A 25,674-nucleotide genomic window follows, 5' to 3' on the forward strand; every position below is an offset into this window, starting at 1 on the left:
AAAAGTGGCATAACCCCTTATAGAAGAAAAGTAGGAAAATCCTCCTGCAAAGACATTATTCTAAACCCGAATAGTCACTGACATATAACTGCAATGTAGTTTTGTCAGCCTTTTTTCACTTGGCTTCCATATGTTTTGCCTTTTTACTACTTAGATGATGAAATAATACTCCATTTAGAGGGCATACCATTGTTTGTTTAACATTTTAGACGCCTCTGCAACATTTTGTTACTATGTGACAAATATCATTTGGCATTATGGGTATTTCTTGTTGTGGATTTTTGTCTTTAGGTCACCAGAAGTGGAATTAATAGATTTTTTAAAATGTAAGCATTTTATAAAAAGATTTATTTATTTATTTGAGAGGGAGAGAGAGCATGTGTGCATGTGAAGGGGAGAAGCAGAGGGAGAGAGAGAATCTCACGCAGACTCCCTGCTCAGCGTGGAGTCCAATGCTGGGCTCCATCTCATGACCCTTAGATCATGACCTGAGCCAAAATCAAGAGGCAAACATTTAACCCGTTGAGCCACCCAGGTACCCCTAAGCATTTTTTAGGTTCTTGGAGCATATTACCATATTTATGCCAGTTTGTACTAGATTTGACAATATGTGAAGTAAATCTCCTGTATCATATACCTTTGCATATTGGCTGTAGACATTAAAAATCTAGAAATATAATTAGAGAAAATGATACCTCATTGTTTTACTAATCATTTTTTGATTATTAATGAGATTTATTATTCTTGCATTTATCTGTAGCTTTATTAACTTTTGACTAGTTGGTGTTTTGCAAATCTGTTTTCTGTATTTGGATCACTAAAAGTTGAAAAATAGGGCACCTAGGTGGCTCAGTGGGTTAAAGCCTCTGCCTTCGGCTCAGGTCATGATCCCGGGTTTCTGGGATGGAGCCTCACATTGGACTCTCTGCTCGGAGGGGAGTCAGCTTCCTCCTCTCTCTCTCTCTGCTGCCTCTCTGCCTACTTGTGATCTCTCTCTGTCAAATAAATAAATAAAATCTTAAAAAAAAAAAAGGCGAAAAATAGGGGCACCTATGTGGCTCAGTCATTAAGTGTCCGCCTCCGGCTCAGGTCATGATCCCAGCGTCCTGGCATTGAACCCCACATCAGGCTCCCTGCTCAGCGGGAAGCCTGCTTCTCTCTCTCCCACTCTTCTTGCTTGTGTTCCCTCTCTTGCTGTGTGTCTCTCTGTTAAATAAATAAATAAAATACTTTTTAAAAAGTTGAAAAATATCAGTCTCTTCTTTCCTCTAAGAAAATCATTTGTTTCGGGACTCCTGGGTGGCTCAGTCAATTAAGTGTCTGACTGCTGATTTTGGCTCAGGTCATGATATCAATCAAGCTCTGAGTTGGGCTCTGTGCTCAGTGGGGAGTCTGCTTGAGATTCTCTCTTTCTCTCTCCCTCTGCCCCTCCCTGCCCCACACTTGCTCTCTCTCAAATATGTATATGTATGTATGTATATATATTATATATGTGTATATATATATATATCATATATATATAAAAGAAGTCATTTCCCTGAATCTAATTTGTAGCAATAGATGTAGACCTCTAGAAATCGCACCCATCAAGAAATTAGGAAGTCCATAAACCTTCTGTTTAAGTTCTGTTACTTTTCAAAAATGCTGTTAATAGGTACATACATCTGAGTACAAAGGAACTGCTGATAATGGATCTCGATTATTAAACACCTAGTGGTCTACTGAATACACAGAAAATTATATTCGGAATAGTATTATTTAAAAGTGGTTCATGTAGATGTGCTTATACCATTGAAAAATGGTAATCTAGGCCAACTAACTCTGAATTTGTTTTTGTTTTTATCATTTGGGGCAAACATGTTAGTCTTCTTAATCTCTAACGTACAATTCATCTGTAAATTGCAATTTCAGAACTGCTTTAACTTGTCATCAAAAAGCTATAGGTTAAGCATGTGTTATCTAAAAACAGGTGAAATCATCAAGAAGAATGTTGATTCAAAATAATAAAGGCATTTACCTTAAGTATTTACTGAAATAGTAATAAAGCGGATGTCAGCTGGTAGTGTTCTGTCCACCTCTGTGGCTTCTCAGTACATCTAACAGATAGCGTTTGCTTCTTCTGCTTATGGAAATTGTGGAGAGGAAGGGAGGTGTGGCTCAAGGCTGGGGCAGGGCAACTTCCTGTTTTGCAGTTCCTTCCTTTCAGAGCTTGATAGGCAAGAATGCTTTTGTAATGTTGCCTGTAAATGGGCCAGACGGGCTTTTATCGCCCTGGGCTTATATTTTTGGTGGTTTTAAAAACAGGTGAGGCTCCCGAAGATCATACAGCATTTTCAATTTTAAACTCTTTGAATTTGGAAACTCTGTTAGTTTTCAGCATTTAGGAGGAGCAATATTATCTTTCATTCAACCCTTCTGCCCACCTTGCATGTGACATTTAGCTGTGGGCCAGGAAAATCAGCTGTTTGCATTTGATTGGTGAAAGGTGTGTTTCTCAAGTTTAACTGAAGAAATCTTTTCAGTATTTTATTTTTCTTCTGTTCTCCTTTTGGCATCCTGGTAATGAACTTCCTCTGAGCTGTAAATAAGCTCACACATTTATATGCACATACGTCCATACACGCGCGCGCGCACACACACACACACACACACACACGTGCGCATGCCCGTGAGCTCATTGTATTTAGTACATAGATTTAAGTGCTGATTCACTATGCTTGCAGCAGTGTACCCACCGATTTTCAATCCTTAGTACCCTTGAAGAGGCATATACTTTCTATGTGAGAAAGCTTATGTCTATAAAGCTTATGTCCCTCCTTACATACTGAATTAAGGGGATGTACTTTCTCACTGCTTAGAATTGTGCATTTACCCGTTTATCTTTCCCTTTAAGGGATGGAGCTGTGTTTTAGTTCCTCACAATAGCCCCAGCATCTAGAACACTGCAGGACATATCCTAAGTGCTCAGTAAATATTTGTGGCTTGAATGGCTGAATGCTTAATAAATAAATATGAATAACATAGATAAATAAAAGTTAATCTTCCACCATTCCTGAAAGTTTAATAGGGAGTAACTTAAAATCTGTAGTACATAAGAATAAATTATGAAGTCAGGACTAATTGTAAAAATAATAGCAAGAATCCTAGTGTCTTGATGTACTAATTTATATTTTTAAGGTTACTGAGTAAGACAAAATATTTTATATAACTCTGCAATTTTAGAACTGAAATGGGCTTTGTTAATATGTATAACCATTTGATATCAGTATTATAGATGAGAATCTTAATTTTGGCCACTTGAAATGTATTTGTAATGCCTGATGTGAGTGCAGGTGATTGGCCCATCTGGGTTAGTCTGCAATTAACACGCCCTATGTATGTTTGCCTGGGACTCACCTGGCAATTATGCAAGTTGGAGCCATCTCTGCTTAGAGTTATACAAATATCTGGACAGAACAGACTTGCATTTAGATGTATCCCCAGTGAAGCACTATAAACTTCCTGCTCAGTGAGATATTTATGAGCATATATACAGAATTTTTTATATATATATACTAGAATATATGCAGAATATAAACCTCTGGAGGTAATATGTCCAAGTTCTATGCAAAATGAAGTTATTTGGCTGCTGAACAACTGCCATGGTGATTTCCACCATGGTAAAAATTTATATTGGATCCATTGGATTGTGTTTTTTATTTTCTCTGTTGTTGTTTATTGTGTCTGTTGTCTAAAAATAGATATATGGTAATTTAGAAAAGTAGACTCACTTTTGCAGAACCCTGAAGGTACCACTGTAAGAAATTCACTAGGAAAACTCTGCTCCAGTCCTGCTTCCTCATGTTTCAGTTGGACAATCTTAGCCCAGAGAGATCAGGTACCTTGCCCAAGGTCAAATCCAGTTAGTGAGAGACTAGAACCCAAATCCCCAAGTTCCTATTTGGAGCTTTATCCATTCACAGCATGTAACTGAGCAGCGCTAGTCTTGGAATAATGCTACAGCTACACCATAATTTTCTGCAGAAGAATCAAAATCGTATGTAGTGTGGAAGGGCAGAGCTTTCCAGTTACAAAGCAGTGTTTCACTCAGTCATGCAGTTTCTTTTCCAGGTAGCATCTGAGCTTTAATTCTGGCTAATGGGGCTAACACTCCACAAACACCTTAATGGAGTGGCAAATGCAGTGGCAGTTCTGCTGATGCTTGCTTTGGGGATCTCCATGGGTAACTTAGACAAGGTCTAAGTATCAGGAGTGATAGGAAAACAGGAGAACCAAGGACCAGCATGAAGCAGTTCAGGCCGGATCTCAGGACAGCGCTTTCCAAGCTTCTTTCACTATAAACACCTCAGTAAGAACCATATTTCACACTGCCCTTTAGTACATATGATTCACATGTATAACCGAAACAAAATGTACATGAAACAATTCTTCCTTTACAATGGGTAAGGTAAACTGATTTTATGTTCTGCCCTATTTTATGAAAAAAAAAAAAAAAATCTTTACCCTATTAAATTGATTTTGCTACTCAAAAATGGGTAGTTACCTTCTGTTTGTAAAATACAGCCATTGCAGAATCTGTGCTTCGATCTGAAATGTATGTGCATGCTGTTTAAGGTATCAGTTTTGGCACCAAATATTCAGGTGACTGTTTGGCCTGTTTGGGTTAGCCTGCGATTAAACATGAACAGCTAAAGGAAAATGGAAAGTGCTCTGAACTCCTCATAAAGCTCCTTTGTCTAAATATCAAGATGTCCAGCTGGCTTCCACATGACATTGATTCAGTTGATAACTTGATGGCTGGGAAAAGCTGAGTCTTGTTTTAAGACCTCAAGTAACTGCAATTTGTCTTATCTTACTTTCATTTGAATCACTATGTTTCCCTCAAACTCCTACACATCCCCTTCTTCCTGGCAGCCAAAAAGTGCATTTATTCACTTGTGACAGCCTTGAATGAGAGAGGCCTGTGCACAGGTCAGTCAGTGCTGGGGGCCCTGGAGAGCCAGTGCTGAGCCCCGGTCTCTGAGTCTGTTATGGGACTGCCTTGTCCAGTGTAGTTTCTGTATTCATGCCGATGGTACGTGATGCCTTATGCACTTCATGACATCTAATCTTAAACCTTAGGTTTGTAAGAGTTTTTGAATGCATAATTTTAATCTATGTAAGTTTCATTTCAAGAAATCTCTTCTGTTTGATGTAGTGAGTAAAATAGCCTTTGTCCCCATTGTGGACAGTGAATTGAAATAAAAAGCCTTCTCCATATGTATTTCCTGAAATTTTAAATAAAAGAGAAGCTAACTGGAGCTCCTGGTGAGGTTACTGTGTGTTGAGTTATTCCTAAGACCTTTAGTGCCCAAAACGTGGTGACTGCATGAAGAAGCTTAGCCAAGCCCATGTCAGCTACTAGGTTCCCATGTTAGTGCCACTCTGCCCTGTGTGTCTGTCTTAGTTCTCCTCTTTATTGCTCCTCTGCCCCAGCCTTGTGTCCCCTGTGCTTACCCCCCTCAACCCTCATGACAAATGCTTGTAGAGCCCCTAAGTTTTCATTATGGAAAACTAAGCTTTTATGATGAGGACCGAGAACTGGGGATGTAGTTAGCAAATTCAGTTAATCAAAGTGAGTAGTGGGACTAGGAAAGTGTTACCTCAGAGCAAAAGTTGAGGAGTTGCTACAGTACCTCAGAGCATGACTGAATAGGGGAGTAACATTTATGGTCCATAGTTTAAAAGTAATGAGTAGACAGACAAGCCTTTCCATGTGAACATAACGCACCGTGGGATGAATCAGATGTGACACTTGTGTTGAGAGGTGGTATGTCAGTCATTTAGTGGGGCTTGCTTTGAGAAATTTCTAAGTAATAAGAGAAAACCGTAATTCCCTTCTCAGAGCAATCTTTCCTGGTTTTTTTCCCCATAATTTGTTTGTCTACTCCTTCCCTACTCCCCAACTGCTTATTTTGTCATTTCTTAGTATTTGACCCAGACGGTTAAGCAATGCTAGCTTTTCTTTTCTTTCTTTCTTTCTTTCTTTTTTTTTTTTTTTTTTTAAGATTTTATTTATTTATTTGACAGACAGAGATCACAAGTAGGCAGAGAAGCAGGCAGAGAGAGAGGAGGAAGCAGGCTTTCCGCTGAGCAGAGAACCTGGTGCAGGGCTCTATCCCAGAACCCCGGGATCATGACCTGAGCCAAAGGCAGAGGCTTTAACACACTGAGCCACCCAGGCACCCCGCAATGCTAGCTTTTCTTACCTCATCTTACAGTTGATTATGTCTAGTATCAGCTACTAGAATAAACTCCTTGCAATCACTTGCTTTGCCAATTCTCTCCCACTAGAGTGAGCTCCTTGAAGGAACAGGTGACTCTTCCTTGTGTTTGTATCCCCTTGACTTCGCACACCAGGGTCTTGGCTGCTTTAATTTGAAATCAACTGCTTGTTAGAAGTTATGGGAATGGACCCATCCTGTACAAAGAATTGATGGATATGCTGTAACTCCTTTAATAGCATTGTGAGGTATTGTCTGCCTTGGAATTGGGGACACTTAAGATCCCGTTTGTTGGTTGTGATAAGATATTTCTGTTCCCTTCAGAAATGTCTGAAAAGTTGAGAAAATTCTCAGTGTCTGCAAGTGAGTAGTAGTTTTGGCAGCAAACTACATTTTTTACCCGGAGCCACATTTTACATTTTTATTCTTTTCCTGGAAACACATCTGTGAACTAATGGAAAGAGTGACAAAATGGGATTAACATTTTAAAACAGTTTCTAAAATCATTTTCTTTGCTTGTTTCCAAGCAAAAGTATGAATTAAAAAACAACCACATCCATTTTTAGGACATCCTGGCATCGGGCTATGCCATTATTAGCAAAGAGTTAAAAAAATATATTAGATACTACATTTTATACATGTGTACTCACTGATGACAATATTTTCCTTCTGAATTCATGGAAGAGGAAGTCAGATTTAAGTTGTTGATTAAGATCCTTCTAATACAATAAAGGATTTTGGGATTTACCCAGAGTGTGGGCCACTGGACTCTTTCTATAAACTCTATTTTGCTTTTTTAAAGGAATATTGGTTGACCTAGATCTGAAGTTAAATACCAAGACTGCAGGATGGGCTTCTGGCTTTTAAAGTATCTACTCTAGCAATTCCAACAATAGTTTCTCCTCTGAAGAATTGCTCCAGTGGAACTATGTACAGAACAGTGATTCTTCCCTAAGTTCCAGAAGCAGACAGATCTTAGAGAGAGATCCTCCCGTTGCCCTGCCTGCCCACTCCTACCCTTCCCCACAACTCCTCCTGACTGCACTAGGAAACCCAGAGAAATTAAGGAATTTGACCCAAGAGACAGAACAGGGAGGGACCAGAACTCCCTTCCTTTTGGCATTTCCATCCTTCTTCCCCATTCGTTAGCAGCCCCCAGCTTACGGAGGCGAGGCGCTGAGAGTCCCAGTTAGCACCACTGTGTGAAATAACCAGTTTCACTTCTCTTACACTTTGCCCTGGCTTCCATTTATGGCTGTTACTCACCTACCACTCCTAGTTCTCTCCATGTGGCTCCCCTTCATCTTTGATTTTTCCCTGCTACTTCCACCCCTTTCTGCTCCCTCTGTTTCTGATCACTTCTCTCCTGTTGCTTTGTTACCTTCCTCTCCCTGCTCCTCCTTTCCTCATTGGCTCCTTAATGTAGAAAAGCAGTATTGTCATAATTTGAGTTTTATGGTTACATGTCACAGAAATTGACTCTGACTTGCTCACGCGTAAAACTTGGATTTTTGTGATTTATCTGTTAGCTTAGTCGAAAGAGGGAAGTAGAGGGCTCCTGTAGCCTTCATTGAGCTTATATTCTGCCGTGGGACAGCAACTCTGTGGTAATAGCATAGCGACTGGCTGGCTGCTTCGGATTGGGAGTTGAGAGAAACCCTCCCTGAGGTGATGACTGTTAATCTGATGAAGAGGAAGAACATTTTAGGCAGAGGGAATAGGATGTAGAAAGCCTTTCGAGGTGGAAATGAACTTGGTATGACCGAGGGTGCAAGAGAAAGCTGAGGTGGCCGGAACACAGGGGAAAAGGGGTTGAGGTCTCTGGCAGGGCTGTTGTATGAGGGGAAGAGTTTGGATTTTATTCTCCACGAGGGAAGCTGTTGGAGAGTTGAAATGATCTGTTCTGCACTGAAAAAGGTTGTTTTTTTTTTAAAATATTTATTTATTTGACACAGAGAGAGAGTGCATAAACAGGGGAGCAGCAGGCAGAGGGAGAGCAAGAAGCTGAGCAAGAAGCCTGATTCGGGACTCGATCCCAAGACCCTGAGATCATAACCTGAGCTGAAGGCAGATGTTTAACCGTCTGAGCCACCCAGGCGCTCCTGAAAAGGACTTCTAAAACTCATCTTTCAGTACTCTGCTTAAAGCTCTCCATAGTACAGTTGGCTCTGGGTTTCAGATTTCTCTTATGCTACCATGCCGTAATGGTCTGATTATTTACATGTCTGCCTTCCCTACTGTCTTCATTTCTGTGTCCCTAAAATATAACTCAGACCCTACTAGAAGACCCATGAATGAAGAAGTAGATTTGTCACATGGGTTGTCAAGGGCATAGGCAAAGCCTTTTTGTACCCTTGGAATTTCACAGAGAATATTGGCCTCCTTATCAACTATCACTTAAAGCTAATGAAATAGTATGTATTTGTAGTTCTGTGATAGAATTCAGGTATTTAGCCTCACTTCTGTAAGACTTATTATAACAGCAGTTCTAAACCATGATTTTGTGTCAGAAATACCCGCAGGCCAGACTTCTCATATCTGGTGAATCAGAATCTCTGGGGAGAGAAATCAGGATATCTTAAAACAGCTTTGAAGGTTTTTTCTGAGGCATATTCGAAGTTGGGGATCCCTGGCTTCTATTAGAAGATATAAAGTTAAAAAAAAAAAAAAGAAGATAGGAAGTAATGTAAAAGGGCTACTCCTGAGGTTAGGAATATATCTGACTTGTTCTTGGTGTCTGGTACCAGTAATTCTTTCCTGAATGAAGAAATGAACCACCTGTGTATAAAACTGTGGCAAATTCTCTGCTCATCTACTTCTTTTCCTCTCTCCTTCCTTATTTTCCTTACTACGAGTAAATCTGTCCTCCAGTCTTGCTGCTGATCAACAGACAGCTTATGAAATCCCCGAGCAGAGTGAAGGAGGGGGCTTTCTGAAAGCAGTGAGGTTTAGCTACAGCAGTGAGCTGGAAGGGGAGGGAAATTTCCAGTAGGTGCAGGGAAGGTGGATAGACATCCTATATGTTACATATATTGGCTATGCATGCAATAGATCTGTTGGTTGGATTTAAGTTACTTTTATTTAAGGTGGAATCGCCTTCAGTTGTTTCAGTTGTACTGTGTGTGGAATTAACTTTCAGGGAACATGGTTACTTCTTTAAAAGATCTATACACATTTCAGAATGATTAATTCCATTGTGTTCTTGAAGGACAGTTCTGTCCTGTGGCATATATTTGAACAGTTTGGACTAAGACTCAGAAAAATGGCCCTGGAATCCTTTCTGCAAACACCTGACTGATGGGCAAAGCTCTTGTTTCTCCTGCTTTCTCTAAGCAACAAATCTTTGTAAATACTGGAAGAGAACAACCAGTTCCTTGTTTGTGTTCATTGTTGGTTTTCTATTCTTGAGTCAATTCAAAGAACAGTAGCTTACAAGTTACTAGGAGATTCTAGATCTGAGATTTAGTTCACATGCTATGTGGATTCTGTCTTAGAAGTTTGGATAACATCTCTTCGACAAAACTTCTTCAATGTGGAAAAGGATAAGATGCCTATATTCAAAAAGGCTTCTTTTTTTGTCCCTCAGGTGCTTGCTCTAGTTACTAAAATGAATACATATAGTTGTCTGGTCTACCTCCTACCTCTGCCTAAGCTGCTATAATTTGCTGAAAGTTCAGAGGAAGCAAGCCATACTTTGGTCATATTGCTTTCCCTCCCTGGTTGGGTTCCATTCCTGGTGAGTTTGGCGTCTTCCCCCTGTGTTTGTCCTGAAAGTTTCTGACCTTTCTCATCCACTTTCTTTCCCAATTATCTCCCTTTGGTTACAGCAAGAAAATCTTTCTCCTCTTGTATTTGCCACGACTCCTGTTGCCTCAGATTTGGAATCAGTCCTAATCATAATGCCAAATACTGAGGAAAACTCTGCATTTTGAAGTGAAATTAGATACATTAAAATACCAGTCAAGCATTTGAAATAATTCAAAGTTCACTTTCAAGTCATTCAAAACATGTGCGTTGGTTTCCTTGTGTTTTATTTTTCTAATCCAGGCTTTCCTCAAGTATTAGCATTGAGGGAAGAAAATTTAAAACGCAAACATGCCTCTTTAATTTAATTATTTAGTTTTAGTTTTTAGTCTTTGAAATCATGTTTTCCACCACAGTTTATTTTAGATGATTTATTTATTTTTAATGATTATCATGGACTCCATGATCATTTTTGGACTAGCCTAAGAGATGGACAACCATAAGATTTTATCTTTGGGAAACTATTTCCAGAGATCTAAATTTAACCTTTACAAATACACTTTTGGAATATGATTTAGCTACAAGTTGAAGACATTCTATAATTGGTTATAGGTGTTAAGAGAATTTAAACATTGATGCTTGGTCTGTTGTAGATCTGTTATCTACATGTTCATCATAAAGGAAGTCATGGTCTTTTCCTTCTAAGCCTGATCAAATTCAGTCCTTGCTTTAAGGAACATATCACTGTTTTTGCTTTTCTTTCTTAATTTGAGAGGTTTTATGAAATAAAATTCATGCTATATCCAGAAATAATCCGTGAAACTCAGCATGAGGAATTTTTGACATGGAACCATTCCATTTGAGGGTGTTATTCAATTAATGCTCTGGAGTGAGTCTGTTTTTCTATTTCCTATAGAGACTAGCTTCTGACGGTGTCACAGGGTTATGTTTACCTGTGTGTCGTACCATAACAGCATTATACTCAGCTTGTGTGAGACTAGGGACTCAGGTTTTCTTGGGACCAAATATTTTTTCCTTTTCCCCTTTAAAAGGGGCTCTTTAGACTTCTGCGTGCTAAGAACATTGGTTTAGCATTTCCTTGGTTTGCTTTAATAAGGAGCTGAGCTAGTTCAATGAAGTCCAAGCAGCTCAGCGATGTCTGTGTTGGAACATGAACCGTCTCCAGACAGGAGAAGCCTGAAGTGTTACTGAGATCGGCTAGTAAGGGATGTGTGTTCATCCAGACTGTAGATGTCAGTTCTGGGCGAATATCTTTGCAGGCTGCTAACATTCCACTTCCTGTCAAATTAGGAAGACACAGAGGGCTAATGTTGTTTACGATCTTCCTAAATTTCCCATCAAAGGAGCTGCCACTGGTTTCACTCTCTTCACGCCCACAAGAGGCAGAGATAGTATTTCTGTTCTAAAAATGAGTTCTCAAATAAATAAAGTCCACTGTGTATCAAATCTCGAATTCAAATTAAAATGTAAAGAGATGAAGTTGAGACTATTTCAGAACTAACATCATGTCAGCCAAAGAGTATGGTCATCCCTAGACCTTCTCTTATGGATGCAGATGAGTATTAAGTATTTTTAGGGCAGAAATAAGTGATGGGGATGGAGGCCTGGCATCAGATTCTGCCTGACTTCTAGACTTAGTGTGGCCTCCGTATTTGTTTAGCAAATGCATTGTCTTTGCAGGCCTCATAATCTGTGATTTATAATAGACTTAAAACTGGAAGAACAGGGAGAACGACTCACCTTGCTTTATAATGTGTTAAAGACAAGGTGCATTCATTCTTGTTTTAATTAGGCTATTCAGTACAACAGATTTTAAATAGACTGAATAAAATAAAGGCTGTTTTAAATATTCAGTTGCTTTTCTGGTTTGCAATCGGACTTAACTATCTAATTTGTAAGTGATTGTTTAACACTGAATATTTTTATTTCCATAAACAATGAGAACAAAAGTAGAATCAATGTGCATTTGTGGGATGTTTGGCTTTCTTTTCTTTCTTTCTTTTTTTTTTTTTTAAGTTTTAAAGCTTAATGTTGATATTGTTTTCTTAGTCACTGATTATAATGAAAGGAAATGATTAAGAAGAGAAATGTTGCTAAAAAGAGTAAAATTAGACATTTTGTTTGTGCTTGCATATGACGGTTAAACTTAATGCTATCTTCAGGAAAAAGTGGTTTATAAATTAAGTGCCCTGACACTTAAGAAGTCTGAGAATCATGCGGGGCGCCTGGGTGGCTCAGTGGGTTAAGCCTCTGCCTTCGGCTTAGTTCATGATCCCAGGGTCCTGTGATCAAGCCGGGCTCTCTGCTCAGCGGGGAGCCTGCTTCCCCCACTCTCTCTGTCTGCCTCTCTGCCTACTTGTGATCTCTGACTGTCAAATAAATAAATAAAATAAAAAGAAAGAAGTCTGAGAATCAAAGTGTTGGGAGCCAAGGAAGAGACTTTAAAAGGTATTTTTTTTTAACCTTTTTCTTTTTTTTTTTTTAATTTTATTTTTTTTTCCAAAATTCATTGTTTAAAAGTTTTATGTTTCAACTCTTTGCAGAGTTTCTCACCTCATGGTGTGTTTTTGTAGATGTTCATTCGATGGACTTTGGTGGCTCATTCTTTGCTAGTTACTGGTAATTGCTTTCCTCTCCTAAAAACAAACCTTGCCTACTGTTCTTATTCTTTTGTTCGTGAGAAGTTCACATAAGGAAAAATGAGTACAGCATCAGTTCTCTTCTGGCTACATGTACTTTGTTGGGGAAAGATGTGGGCCACCTCAAGGATCTTCTGGTATTTTGACAATGGGTTTGATAAAACAGAGTCCACAGCATGTATCTTTTTTTTTTTTTTAAAGATTTTATTTATTTATTGACAGAGAGACAGTGAGAGAGAGCATGAGAGGGGAAAAGTTCAGAAGGAGAAGCAGACTCTCCACTGAGCGGGGAGCCTGATGCAGGACATGATCCCAGGATTCTGGGATCATGACCTGAGCCGAAGGCAGTCGCTTAACCAACTGAGCCATCCAGATGCCTCACAGCATTTATCTTATGATTGTTGGTTCTAAGGCACCAGGAGATGCATATGGCCATTTGAAGAGGCAGGACCGAGAATAGGGTCAACATGGGTACTTTAAAATGAGAGGACAGAGTTAAATGATGGTCTGTATGTTACAGTCTTAGTATCTAGCCATCATGGGGGACATTTACAGCCTCATGTTTCGATGTTTGTACACATAGACAGGCCTTAGGACTCCGGGGTCAGAAGTAACAGTCGTGGATCCAGATTCCCGTGCATTCACGGGTCAAAAGGAGAAAAGAAATATTTTGGGACCAAAGTTTATCTCCTTTCTGTGGTCCCTTGCTATGGAAGAGCTGTGTGCTTAATACAAATCTGAGCACTTTACATATCATATCAGTCTATTAAATCTTCCCCACAGTCTCATGAGGCAGTTACAGTGCTTATCCCTATGTTACAGGTAAGGAAGTAGAAGCACAGAGAATTCATGAAATATGGCTCCGTGAAAGAGCCTGGATTTGAATCCAGGCAGCTTGGCTGTGGACTTGGGGTGCCTGACCACTGCACTTGATCACCTATGCTCTATCTAGCTAGGTGATCCATGTCCTGTGGCCATGTCACATTTGTTCTCACATAAAACACACCCTTTCTCTCCGCTGTTTGTTTGTGCATCCATCAGACATTTTTTGAGTATGGGCCACGTGCCAGGCAGTGTTGAGTCCTGAGCACAGAGAAGAGGCAAACATCCTGCTTGACTTATAGTCTAGCCAGGGAGATAGACTGAAATCACTCTGGAAGACTAACTTGGGTAAAAATTTGAGGGAGGAAGGCAGTGCACTTTGAGAATGGAGGGAGGGGCCTGATCTCATCAGGTTGCGGAAGAAGCCTGCCCTAGCAAAGTGGCTTAGAGCTGTGGTCCCAAGGAAGGGAAGAGGTAGCCATCTAAACGCGACCATGTTGCAAAGAAGGCTTGAGTCGAGTCAGGGTCCTTTGCCGACCGTTCCCCAGTCATCTTTAGAGCCCTTGTTGTCAGCAGTTTTGAGTTCCTTAACGAGGTTGTGGACTGTCCCCATGTCCTGGTGTGTATGCAGGTTCCCCTGCAAAACTGTAAGCATTAAGTTAAGTACAGACACATTGATCCTTGGTGACTTGCATGTTCTCTTCCACCTCCTGCTTCCTGCCGTTTACCAGGTATTGGGAGTGGTAGTGGGTAGATTCCAAACAGACACAGGAGAACTGGGACAGTGAATGTCTGGGTTAGGCAGTGTGCTTGGACCCTTGAAATACTTCGTATAAGCTAATGCACGTCATCTGAGCTAGAGCTCTTACTTGTAGAATCAGTATCTGTCTTACCTTTTCTTTTAGTACATCACTGAAGAATTGATTACACATCTTGTCTGATGCTCTCAAATAACTGGGCTCTGAAAGTTAATTTCACTAGCTCCCTTGGGCATTATCACTAAAATTGTAGGGACACATTTAGAAAGTCTCATTCACTTGATTATTATTTAAGCTAAATTAACTCTCCAGGGTGGCTGCATTGTAGAACCTTACATGTTTAAAGCTAAACATATATTCCCAGAGCATCTATCTGATAGGAGGCATCGTAAGGCTTATAAAAGTATAAAAATAATAAAAACATGTCTATTGCACTTAAGGAGCTTTATACTTGGGTTTAAAGGGAAATAATTACGACAGAGCTGTCAGGAGCCCATCAGGAAGTGGTTAGGAGGGCTGTGGGGAGCCAGACTGCCTGACTCCACCACACCCTAGCTGTGCGACCTTGAGCAACCCATTCTCAGCATTTCATGTATAAATGGAAATGGGTTAATAATGGAACCAACTTCAGGGTGATTGTGAGAGGATTATTAAGCCAAATTATGTCAAGTGCTTAGAATAGTACCTGGCACATAGTATGCACCCTGTAACTTTTTATTATCACCGTCGTTATCATGGTCATTATCATTCTTATAGTTGAATCTAAGGAATTGGGGAAGGGTTTCTGAGCGTAAGAAGAAAATGCATGGCAGAGGTGGTATTCAAGTTAAGTTTGATGAAATAGGAAGGATTTTAATAGCGTAGATGGTTTGGAGTATCCCAGAAGAGACCTCAGATGAAGGTGTGAGGTATGCTTCTGGAATGGTGAGGCATCAGTTGGCACCTTGTCTTGGTGAAGGGTGGGCAGTCTGGCTGGGGTTTTTGGGCAGGATTGAGACTCTCAGAGTCCTGTTCCAGAGTTGCTGGAGGAAGCGGGAGGGGAGGCAGAAAGAAACCTTGTTAGACCTAGAGTGTGGTAAGAAGGGTTTGAAATAAGGTGATGGTATAGTCATGACAGAAAGGTCAAATGCAGATTCACCGGTAAACTAAATGCAGTTAAAGATTTAGGGCCCTTAACGTGTTTGAGCCTCTCTCTCTCAGGTCATTGGAGGGAACTTAAGTGGTGGTTTTATAAAATTGAGAAGATACTTGTATATTTTTCTTTCTGTCCCCAAATCTTCTGTTTCAGCCACTCAGGCGGTAGAGGCTTTAGACAAAGAATCAGTCTGGATATTGATTGGATGAGGATGGACACAATGGAATAGAGAGGCCAGGGTCACAGGTGACTTTTGAGATTGAGTTTGGTGGACTGGGAGGAACTCCAGATGACAGACACGGGGATGGTGGGAGAAGCCAGTGAGGGAGCAGTGCTTTCAAACTAAGTGGGGGCTCTACACTGATTAGCTTCACCAGGGAAACATTCTCTTATTACTTCTGCCCATCCCTGTCCTCAGTTGCTGTCTTGCAAGTACGATAAGTTATATGGGGCTTGGGAGAGAGGCCTGTGCACGACTGTTAATTAGTGGAATAGAATCCAAAGCACATATTCTACAGAGGGACATCTTTGTAATGTCCCCATTTAATACTCTGCGTATGCTAGAACTACCTGTATGAAAATTTTAAGGAAAATTTCTCTTTTGTTTAAGTTTTTCATATTTAGTAAATTTTAGGGCTTCTAGACTGTTTTTAACATCTGTTTTCTGGTAACTTCTCTATTTTGAAGAAATTTAATTGACTCAGAAATGGTCAGTCTGCTAATCTCACAGCAATCATGTCAGTGTTCTGGTGGCAGTACCTGAAGGGGAAAGGCTGTTCTCAGCATTTGTTTCCTCTTTTATAAATAAGCAATGTAGTAAACCAGTAACAGGAAATCAAATGCCAAAATTAAAGAATACTCTCTCAGATGACCAAATCAAATCCTCAAGAGTATTTCCGCTTTACAGGTTACAGAATGTAAATATAATTAAAATAGGGGCACAGGTTTCATCTTTAGCTGTATATGGGATGTGTGTCTGTGTTGCCTTTTATAGTAAGTCTTTTTTTTGAGAAATAATAGCACCTAAAAACACAGCTAAAGACAGTTAGAACTGAGGCAAATGTCCCCAGAGAAAGACCATCAGCCAATTTGTGACTAAAAGTCTGGTTTAGCCCTTCTATATTAAGTCATTTGTTGTTTGAAGAATCACTTTTTATGTATCAGAGGGATTAAATGATCTGAATGGAGAAATACCATTGTAAATTTTAAAATGCTTCTGAAATTTATGTATATTATTTCTGGACAGGCTTTAAAGATTTAATGACCATAGGATTTAATAAAAAGAAGTGATTTAGAAATATTTTTGGATTAATTTAAAGAGGATTTTATTTAATTTCCCAGGTTGGCCTGCTATTCTTCTATAAAATTAGCCCAAACATGATATTTTGAAGCATTGTTTCTCAATGTGTGGTGTGCACAAACTTTTAAATATTGTAAATTATGTATTTTAATAGTCATTTATGTCTAGAATCTACATGGCAGATGATACTGGTTTTCTGTTAACAGCAATGACATAAAACACTTCAGAATAAATTGATTTAAAAGATCGTGTCTGTTTAAGGAGAAATAATAATACATGGTCCTATGTATGGTGTCAGAAGTTAGAAAAGTTGATGTATGATTTGTTGAAGTGTAGAAAACATTGCCTTATTGGTAAATCATATAAATTATATCTTACAGTACCATAACTTAAGTGATATTGTTAAATAAAAACCTCACAGCCATTGGTTGGTTATTTATTTATTTATTTATTTATTTTTAAATACTGGCTTTTAAAGAATCTTTTAGTAAAGAAATTGAGAGAATTATTTGGGTCCTTGGTATCTGGCATTAAAGTTAATTAAGCAAAAACTCAATCACTTTATTTTACTTATTTATATATATATATTTAAAGACTTTATTTATTTGATGGAGAGAGAGAGTCACAGCGAGAGAGGGAACACAAGCAGGGGGAGTGGGAGAGGCAGAGGGAGAAGCAGGGTCCTTGCTGAGCAGGGAGCCTAATGGAGGGCTCCATCCCAGGATCCTGGGATCATCATGACCTGAGCCGAATCCGAGCCATCTAGGCACTCCAACACAATCACTTTAACTGGTTAGCTTCTAGTAAGTTAAAAATAAGAACGTGTCTGTCCAGTGCTATTCTATTGAGAGGTTTCTAGGAATTCCTGGCAAGAGTGGTATACTTTGATAAAAGGCATGTCCTCACTCCTCCAGGGGTAACTTAGCGTGGTACATACATCAAGCACTATGCAGAAGTCTTTTGTTAGTTTTACCTATCAAAAGTTTGGGAAGATTCTTTCAGTTTGTGTTTATCTATGCTAATATCTAGTGAGGAGAGAGTAGACAATGTATGTTTTTCCTCTGGGAGGCAGGAAAGGAAAATTAAAAGATTTAGAAGATGCTTTGAAATTCATTTTATTCAGAAAATATTTTTTAGAGATATTAGAATATCTGACAACCAATTTTTGATATTAAATTTGGTCTTATTTTTATTATATTTTTATTTTTTTAAAAGATTTTTTTATTTATTCATTTCAGAGAGAGAGAAAGAGAGCACACTTGTGCAAGCCAGAGAGCATGAGCAGGGAGAGGGGAGGAGGGAGAGGGAGAAGCAGGCTCTCTGCTGAGCAGGGGGCAGATACAGGCTCTATCCCAGGACCCTGTCCCAGGATCCTGAGATTATGACCTGAGCCTAAGGCTCAGGTTAACCAATTTAAGCTCAGGCTTAACCAACTGAGCCACCCAGATGCCCCTGGTTTCATTTTGAAAAAGAGTAGACATTTACTATTTAACTGATTTAGTTACTCTACATTTGAAAAACAAATTAATCTATGTCTGTACAAAATGTAAGACGTGGAGATAGTAGAAAATGTCAAGTAGAAAGTATTCCTTTCTTCCTCCAGTCCCTTTCCTTGTCCTGTTCTTCAGATACAACTACCGTTACCAGTTTGAAGTCACCTAGTTTTAGAAGTCAAGTGGGCATGATCCCAGAGTCTCAGGATTGAGTCCCCTATCTGGCTCCCAGCTGTGCGGGGAGTCTGCTTCTCTCTCTGACCTTCTTCCCTCCCATGCGTTCTCTTATTCTTTCTCACTCTCAAATAAATAAAATCTTAAAAAAAACAAAAAAAAGTCAAGTGTAATGGTGTTTTAGGAATTTGGAAGAATAGGAATTTTTGCCCCCCATTTGTGCTGCTGTTGTGTGTGTTTATATTTTTTAGCAGATTACCGACTTTGGAGTTGGATCTTTGAATTCTAACTCTGTCAAAGAGCAGCAGTGTGAGTTTGGAAAGTACCTTGCCTTTCTGGGCTTTAGATTCCTCAGCAGCAAGGCTTAATAAATGTTTTTATTATTCCCAGTTTTAGTCGGGCCTAGTTTGTCTCTCTGTCTCACTTTCTCTTTTAATAGGAGACATATCTCAGAAGATGTGGCATTAAGAATCTTTAACAAAAAAATATTCGTGACATGTTCTTTTTTAGAAGTAAATTTGGTACTTTAATGATTCTAGCATGCATACAGTAAGGCACTCATTTATTACGTTTCACCGATCATCAGGTTGTAAAAGGTCATTGTATTTACCTGCCCCTGGACCCTTCCGGGAATTTAGATGGCCTCTGCTGGGTTTCACTTTGCACTTATTAATAATTTAGCACTGGGATAAAAATAAAAACAGACTCTCATCTTACAGTGTGAGAACATGGGTCATGTGTGCTAAGTCATGCAGGTAAGATGAGTAGCTAAACCCTGTGGGGTATCCAGGTTAAAGAAGTATTTCATGTCGTCTTTTGCCTCTCTTGCAGAATGGCTGCCCTGAAATTAAAGGGAATTAATGTAATTGCTGCTGAGGAAGGAAATGTATTTTTGCTTTTCAAAGGTTGCTGTCTGAGCTTTAATTATGTCATGCAAACACAGAAGCGTTTTCCAGCAGCTTTCCCTTTTAGCAGAGGTAGTCAGCTTTCCAGTAGTGCTGCATCTTTAGGCTTGAGAAATCACCGCATTATTACCGTCTCTATTTATAGGGTATAACCTCCCATTAAGGCACAGCAAAATCCTGTTTTCATATTGGTTACTGAAAGTGGGCTTTAAAGCCAGGGTTGATTTAAGTGGATTTTTCTAATTATTGGAGCTGCAACTAGAGCTGTGATTCTCTTGTAGAATGAGTGACTCACGCCTAGATCATTCTTTACAGTGGTTTCATTTTCTGGGCTGTTCTTGTTTCACGTTCAGTTGGCTTTGGTTGGTGTGTCTCTATCAGACCGTCGGGCTTGCTTGTCAAGTAGTACAGAGCTTTCTTTCAAAGGCTTTAAGTCTATTTTATATATTTATTTTAGTTTTCTTTCTTTAGAAGACAGAATTAAGATGTTTTCTCGTCCTGAAAATATTAATAGTTAAAAATGCATGTAATATATTGCTAGTGGGCTAGCTTAAAACTCAAAGGAGATTTGCAAGTAAAGAGGAAGGCCCTGTTTGTTTTTTTTTTTAAAGATTTTTATTTGTTTATTTATTTATTTGATAGACAGAGAGAGATCACAAGTAGGCAGAAGGCAGGCAGAGAGAGAGGGGGAAGCAGGCTCCCCGCTGAGCAGAGAGCCCGATGTGGGGCTCGATCCCAGGACCCTGAGATCATGACCTGAGCTGAAGGCAGAGGCTTAAACCACTGAGCCACCCAGGCGCCCCGAAGTCCCTGCTTTTTAAGAACTGAGACCCTGGCACTCTTGCTGAAATGCACAGGGTTTTGAAATAATGCCATTAATTATAGGTAGAGAGGATCTTTGGGGATAAAATTTGATTCAAACTATAGAGGAAAAGGACCAATGTCCTCAGCTCAAAGTTAAGATATTAAATTATACTTAGAATATAATTGGAGTCTGCCTACGGTTTGTACTGCTCTGCACAATTTGGCCCCCACTTGGTTCTCCTTCCCATGTCCCAGCCACACTGAGGATCTCTCTGTCCGATCACTAAGCTCTTTCCCTCGGCAAGGATGGTGCCCTTGTTATTCCCACTGGCTGGCAAGTGCTTCCTCCTTTCCCCTGCTTTTCCATGGTGTGTGCCCTGCAGATCTTACCCTACAAGTCTCTGAGGGAGCCTTCTCTGTGCCTTCCCTCAAGCAACCCCTTCCTATTCTCTTTCCAGAACGCTGTTTATTTCCTTTTTAGCACCTATCTCAGAATGTGTTTGTTTTGTTAACTATTGTCTTTGCCCCATAATGTAAAATCAAGAGAGGTACCAGTACCATACAGTGCCTAGCACATATTATATAGTCAAGATGTTGATTAAGTTGTTTACTGGTTTGAAGAGCTCCTTTTTGTTTCTTTGAGATGAGTTTATCATGCTGGGCCAGAGGGTCAAGCCAGTGTGTTTTCTAGTGCTCTTTTTTTTTTTTTTTCCAAATAAGAGGAATTTATTACCTTTTTTTTTTCATATAAACATATATTTTTATCCCCAGGGGTACAGGTCTGTGAATCACCAGGTTTACACACTTCACAGCACTCACCAAATCACATACCCTCCCCAATGTCCATAACCCCACCTCCCTCTCCCAAACCCCCTCCCCCCAGCAACCCTCAGTTTGTTTTGTGAGATTAAGAGTCACTTATGGTTTGTCTCCCTCCCAATCCCATCTTCTTTCATTTATTCTTCTTCTACCCACTTAAGCCTCCATGTTGCATCACCACTTCCTCATATCAGGGAGATCATATGATAGTTGTCTTTCTCTGCTTGACTTATTTCGCTAAGCATGATACGCTCTAGTTCCATCCATGTTGTTGCAAATGGCAAGATTTCATTTCTTTTGATGGCTGCATAGTATTCCATTGTGTATATATACCACATCTTCTTGATCCATTCATCTGTTGATGGACATCTAGGTTCTTTCCATAGTTTGGCTATTGTGGACATTGCTGCTATAAACATTCGGGTGCATGTGTCCCTTTGGATCACTGCTCTTTTTAAAAAAAATTCTTTTTGAATATTTTTATTTATTTAGTTGAGAGAGAGAGAGAGCAGAAACCCAAGCAGACTCCACACTGAGCATGGAACCCAGTGTGGGGCTTGATCCCACAACCCCAAGACCACGACCCCAGCTGAAACCAAGAGTCAGGGTCTTGACCGACTGAGCCACTCTGGCGCCCCTGAGGGTCTCCTACCCACATTCATATGCGTTGTTGTGTTGTGATTTGATTTTACTGTACTTTATTTTATTGTACTGGGAGTGCACAGTATAATAATGAAAGTAGAATTGTTCTGTTCCCAAAAGGGAAAACTCTGCCATTGTATCCGTTCACTGTGCCTTGTAAACACTCCTGGATGGCCTCTTTATGGGTCTACGCACCGTCTCGAAGCTCTTACCCGTTTCTAAGCCCAAGGTGGCAGCTCAGCTTCAAGCTGAAAAGGAAATTTTGGTGGCTTGGTTGCTGTCCTTTAAAGGTTAGCATTATCACCATGACGGACAGTTGTCAAAGTGGAAAAAGGGAAATGCAAATTTGGTGGGTAATTAAATTAGTTTTGTGTCATTCTTTGGTGGTGTTCTAAATGTTGCTATTTATCTGTCTTAGGTAATCTATTTAAAGAAGACACCAGAAGAAGCCTACAGAGCACTCCTATCTGGCTCAAACTCCCCCTACCTTCCGTTCAGGTATAACTCTTGGGAGACTTGGGCTAATAGCGCTTGGTTAGACAGCAGCCACTGTCGGGTTGGAATACCATGTTTTTAACTGTCTTAAGACTGTGACCACGATGTTATACAGAATAAAATGAGTTGGTAGTTCTTATTATTTTATTTTTGCGGAGTTCTTTCCTCCCTCTCTAGTAGGAATAAAATAGCATTTTCCTTTTAGGAATTAATTTTCTCCTTGAATTCCTTCTGCATCTTGACCTTTCAGCACAGAGTGGTTGATTTATGAGCTAATAACCATGTGAAGACTTGATTTGTTAGATTTCAGTACTCTACATCATTGATTCATCCATTTATTCTTTCGCTTCAGGGCATGAGTGAGCCCTGACTGGGGACTGGGGATAGAGAATAAGACCCTCAAAGTACCTTCCCAGGGGCATATGTTCAATGAGGACCCAAAATGACCTTTTTAGCCCATGAATCTAGCTTATATCTTGAGGAAGGCTGTTTCTTATTACAGTGTTAGAAACTACTATTTAAGTATCAGCTGAAAAGGTCATTTAAAAATTTTAGGTAAACTTGAACTTGTTTAAAAAATGAAAGGGAACATACAGCCAAACTCCCACAATGGTTGTTTCTGTTAGAATTGTGAATATTGATAGATACATGTGAAATGATGTATTGTATATATATTTTGTAATATTGCTTATTTTTGTATCCAAATCTACAAGCATTTGTAATTCTTTTTTTTTTTTTTTTAAAGATTTTGTTTATTTGAGAGAGAGGGTGAGCAAGATAGCACAAGCAATGGGAGGGGCAGAAGAGGAGGGAGAGAGAGAGAGAGAGAGAGAGAGAGAGAGAAGCAGACTCCCTGCTGAGCAGGGAGCCTGACATGGCGTTTGATCCCAGGTTCCTGAGACCATGATCTGAGCCAGAGGCAGACACTTAACAAATGTATGTATTTCTCATTGCTGCTAATCTCATAATTGCCAACAATAATGAAAGAAAGGAAGAGTGAAGTTTGAGAGACCTCTTTGTCAGTCTTCCTTACTCTCCTGTGAACTCACAGAGGGCAGGTCCTGGTGCCTGACACTTGAAAGTGATTTTAGCAAATATTTGAATGAATAAATCAAGGCTAAATCCCTTCAGATCCAAGGGATTCTCATTTCTGTTTCTCAGGCCATAGGAGGGAGTGTTAATTAGGCACAGGGTGGTGTCGAGGTTGGGAGGAGGAATGGGGGAGATACTGCCTAATGTGCTTAATTTGCTTGATCAATGTTTGATAGTCTCAGTGAAGTCAGAGAAAAGTAGTGAGTGGAAAATATCTTCCAGTTCTAGGGTATGAACTAATTAGCTATTGAAGGGCACATAAAAAGTGACAGATATGTATTAGGAGCATTTTAACATGGAGACAAAGCTTGTTTTTTACTTCCACTTCTAATGGCTTCTATAATTTGAAAGCCTTTTGTAAAATACAATTCTAATTTTTAGAAAAGGATAATTATTTTGGTCAGTTTGGACTTCTGTAACAAAGGAGCATAGACCGGTGGCTTATAAACAACAGAAATGTATTTCTTAGTTGTGGAGAGGGGATCAGGGTGGTCCATGTTCTGGAGAAAGCCCTCTTCACTGGGGCAGACTTGTGTCCTCACGTGGTGAATGGAAGGCAAGAAAGGTCTCTGGGTACCTTTTTTTTTTTTTTAAGATTTTATTTATTTGAGAGAGAGAAAGAAAGAGTGGGGTGAGGGGCAGAGGGAGAGGGAGAAGCAGGCCTCCAGCTGAGCCCCGAGTTGGGAGCCCAACTCAGGGCTCTATCCTAGGACCCGGGGATCATGACCTGAGCCAAAGGCAGACACTCAGCTGACTGAGCCATCTAGGTGCCCCTCAGCTGAGCTTTTAAAGATAGATAAGGGTGTTGAGAATGGAGGGGTCAGATTAGGCACAGGTATGCACTATGGAAAACCCTGGCATTGTGAGGTTTCTGAGTTGACCTCAGAAGTTCTCTGTGGGAGGAGCACAGTGTCTGTGGTGATATAGGGGCCATGTCTGCCTGGGGATCACTGAGGCCCTTTTCCCTGGGACAGTGAGGGCCTATTCAATTTGTTTGCTAAATCGGAAATATGTTTGCAATTTTTCGGTTGTTAGTTTGAAAAATAACACACGCCTGGAAATTATAATGCTGTAATATTTGGAAAATTGTAATGCCAGTCAGTAGGTCCACTGGACAATGTAACTGTTTAAAAATTTTAAGTGGAAAATGTATATTAATTTTTATGCTGGTGATATTTTCCATTCAGAAGTCAAGGGAGATGTATTTCTGTTTCATGAGCTAGATGACCCTTGCTATCCTTAATTGTTAATTTAGGTGAAGATATTGGAAGAGGAGGAAAGAATAAATTCTTCTTTTAAGCATAATTATATGTTTAGCTTCTATGTGCCAGGTAATTAATTTGTTTCCTGAGAACTAGAATTTTTGACTAATTAAAATCAGAATGGAAGAAAAGATAGGAAGAAAATTATTATTACCTAACAGAATTAAGCAATAATTATTATAATTGTAGCTTATTCTTCCAAATTATTTTTATTTAAATATTTGAAAATATATTTATATTAACATGGCTCAGAAATTTAAAAAATTTACAGTGAGAAGTCTCTCTCCCACCCTTGATCTTACTCTCTAATTTTTTCTGGATAACTTCTGGTATTTGTTTCTTCCATATCCTTCCAGAATTTCTTTATGCACATATAAGCAAATAAAGATATATGTACATTTTTAAAAATTCCAGTATAATTAGTGTACAATGTTACATTAGTTTCAGACATACAATATAGTGATTTAGCTATATAATATATAGAATATATGTAATATATAGAATGATAATATATATAGAATAATATATAAAATAATAATATATAGGATAGTGATATGTAGAACATTACTATACATTACTCAGTGCTCATCACCATAAGTGTACTCTTAATTCTTTTTATCTATTTCACCCATCCCCCTGCCTCCCCTCCCCTCTGGTAACCATTAGTTTGTTCTCTATAGTTAAGTCTACTTTTTTGTCTCTTTCTTTCTTTGTTTTGTTCCTAAAATTTACGTATCAGTGAAAACATGTGATATTTGTCTTTCTCTGACTGACTGACTTCACTTAGCGTGATACCCTCCATATTCATCCATGTAGTTACAGATGGCAAGATGTCATTCTTTTTTATGGCTAACATATATATTCTTATTTTTCATTTTTAACACAAAATGTAGCCCATTGCATACACTGTTCTATACCTTGGTTTTTTGTTTTTTGTTTTTTTTTTCAATTAACTCGCCTTGGATATCTTTCATATCAATACACGGAGAGCTTCCTTTTCCATTCTGTATTATTTCTGTGTAATATACAAAATATACAAGAACGCATGTAACCACTTGACGGGTAGACATTTAGGTGGTTTCCTGTCATTTCTGTTGTAGCTTTTCAATTGACGTGGTCTGAAATGTATTTTAGAAGAAAGAAACTGAGACACTACTATGGAGAAAACTATAGTGTGTGGTTAGATGTAAAGGGATTTTAGTAATCTGTTTGCGTAAAGGTACTCATTATATGAAAAAAGAATGCTTAATGAAAAGATGAGGCATTTGTTTCTGGTTTAGGCACCTGTTTCCTGCTAAAAGTTTGA

At 39.2% G+C, this 25,674-nt stretch overlaps 1 protein-coding gene across 5 annotated transcripts in view; it reads left to right on the plus strand.

The window, feature by feature from the left end:
* Positions 1-25,674, plus strand: part of CDC14A (cell division cycle 14A) — a 174,543-nt gene that overhangs the window by 43,623 nt on the left and 105,246 nt on the right. For all 5 annotated transcript variants that reach the window (XM_059375515.1, XM_059375514.1, XM_059375513.1 and 2 more), the window contains exon 5: positions 21,938-22,017. In XM_059375515.1, coding sequence (XP_059231498.1) covers positions 21,938-22,017 — 80 coding nt within the window. The remainder of the gene's footprint in view (positions 1-21,937; positions 22,018-25,674) is intronic.

This window comes from Mustela nigripes, chromosome 14, assembly GCF_022355385.1.
Source record: "Mustela nigripes isolate SB6536 chromosome 14, MUSNIG.SB6536, whole genome shotgun sequence".
Taxonomy (NCBI): Eukaryota; Metazoa; Chordata; class Mammalia; order Carnivora; family Mustelidae; genus Mustela; species Mustela nigripes.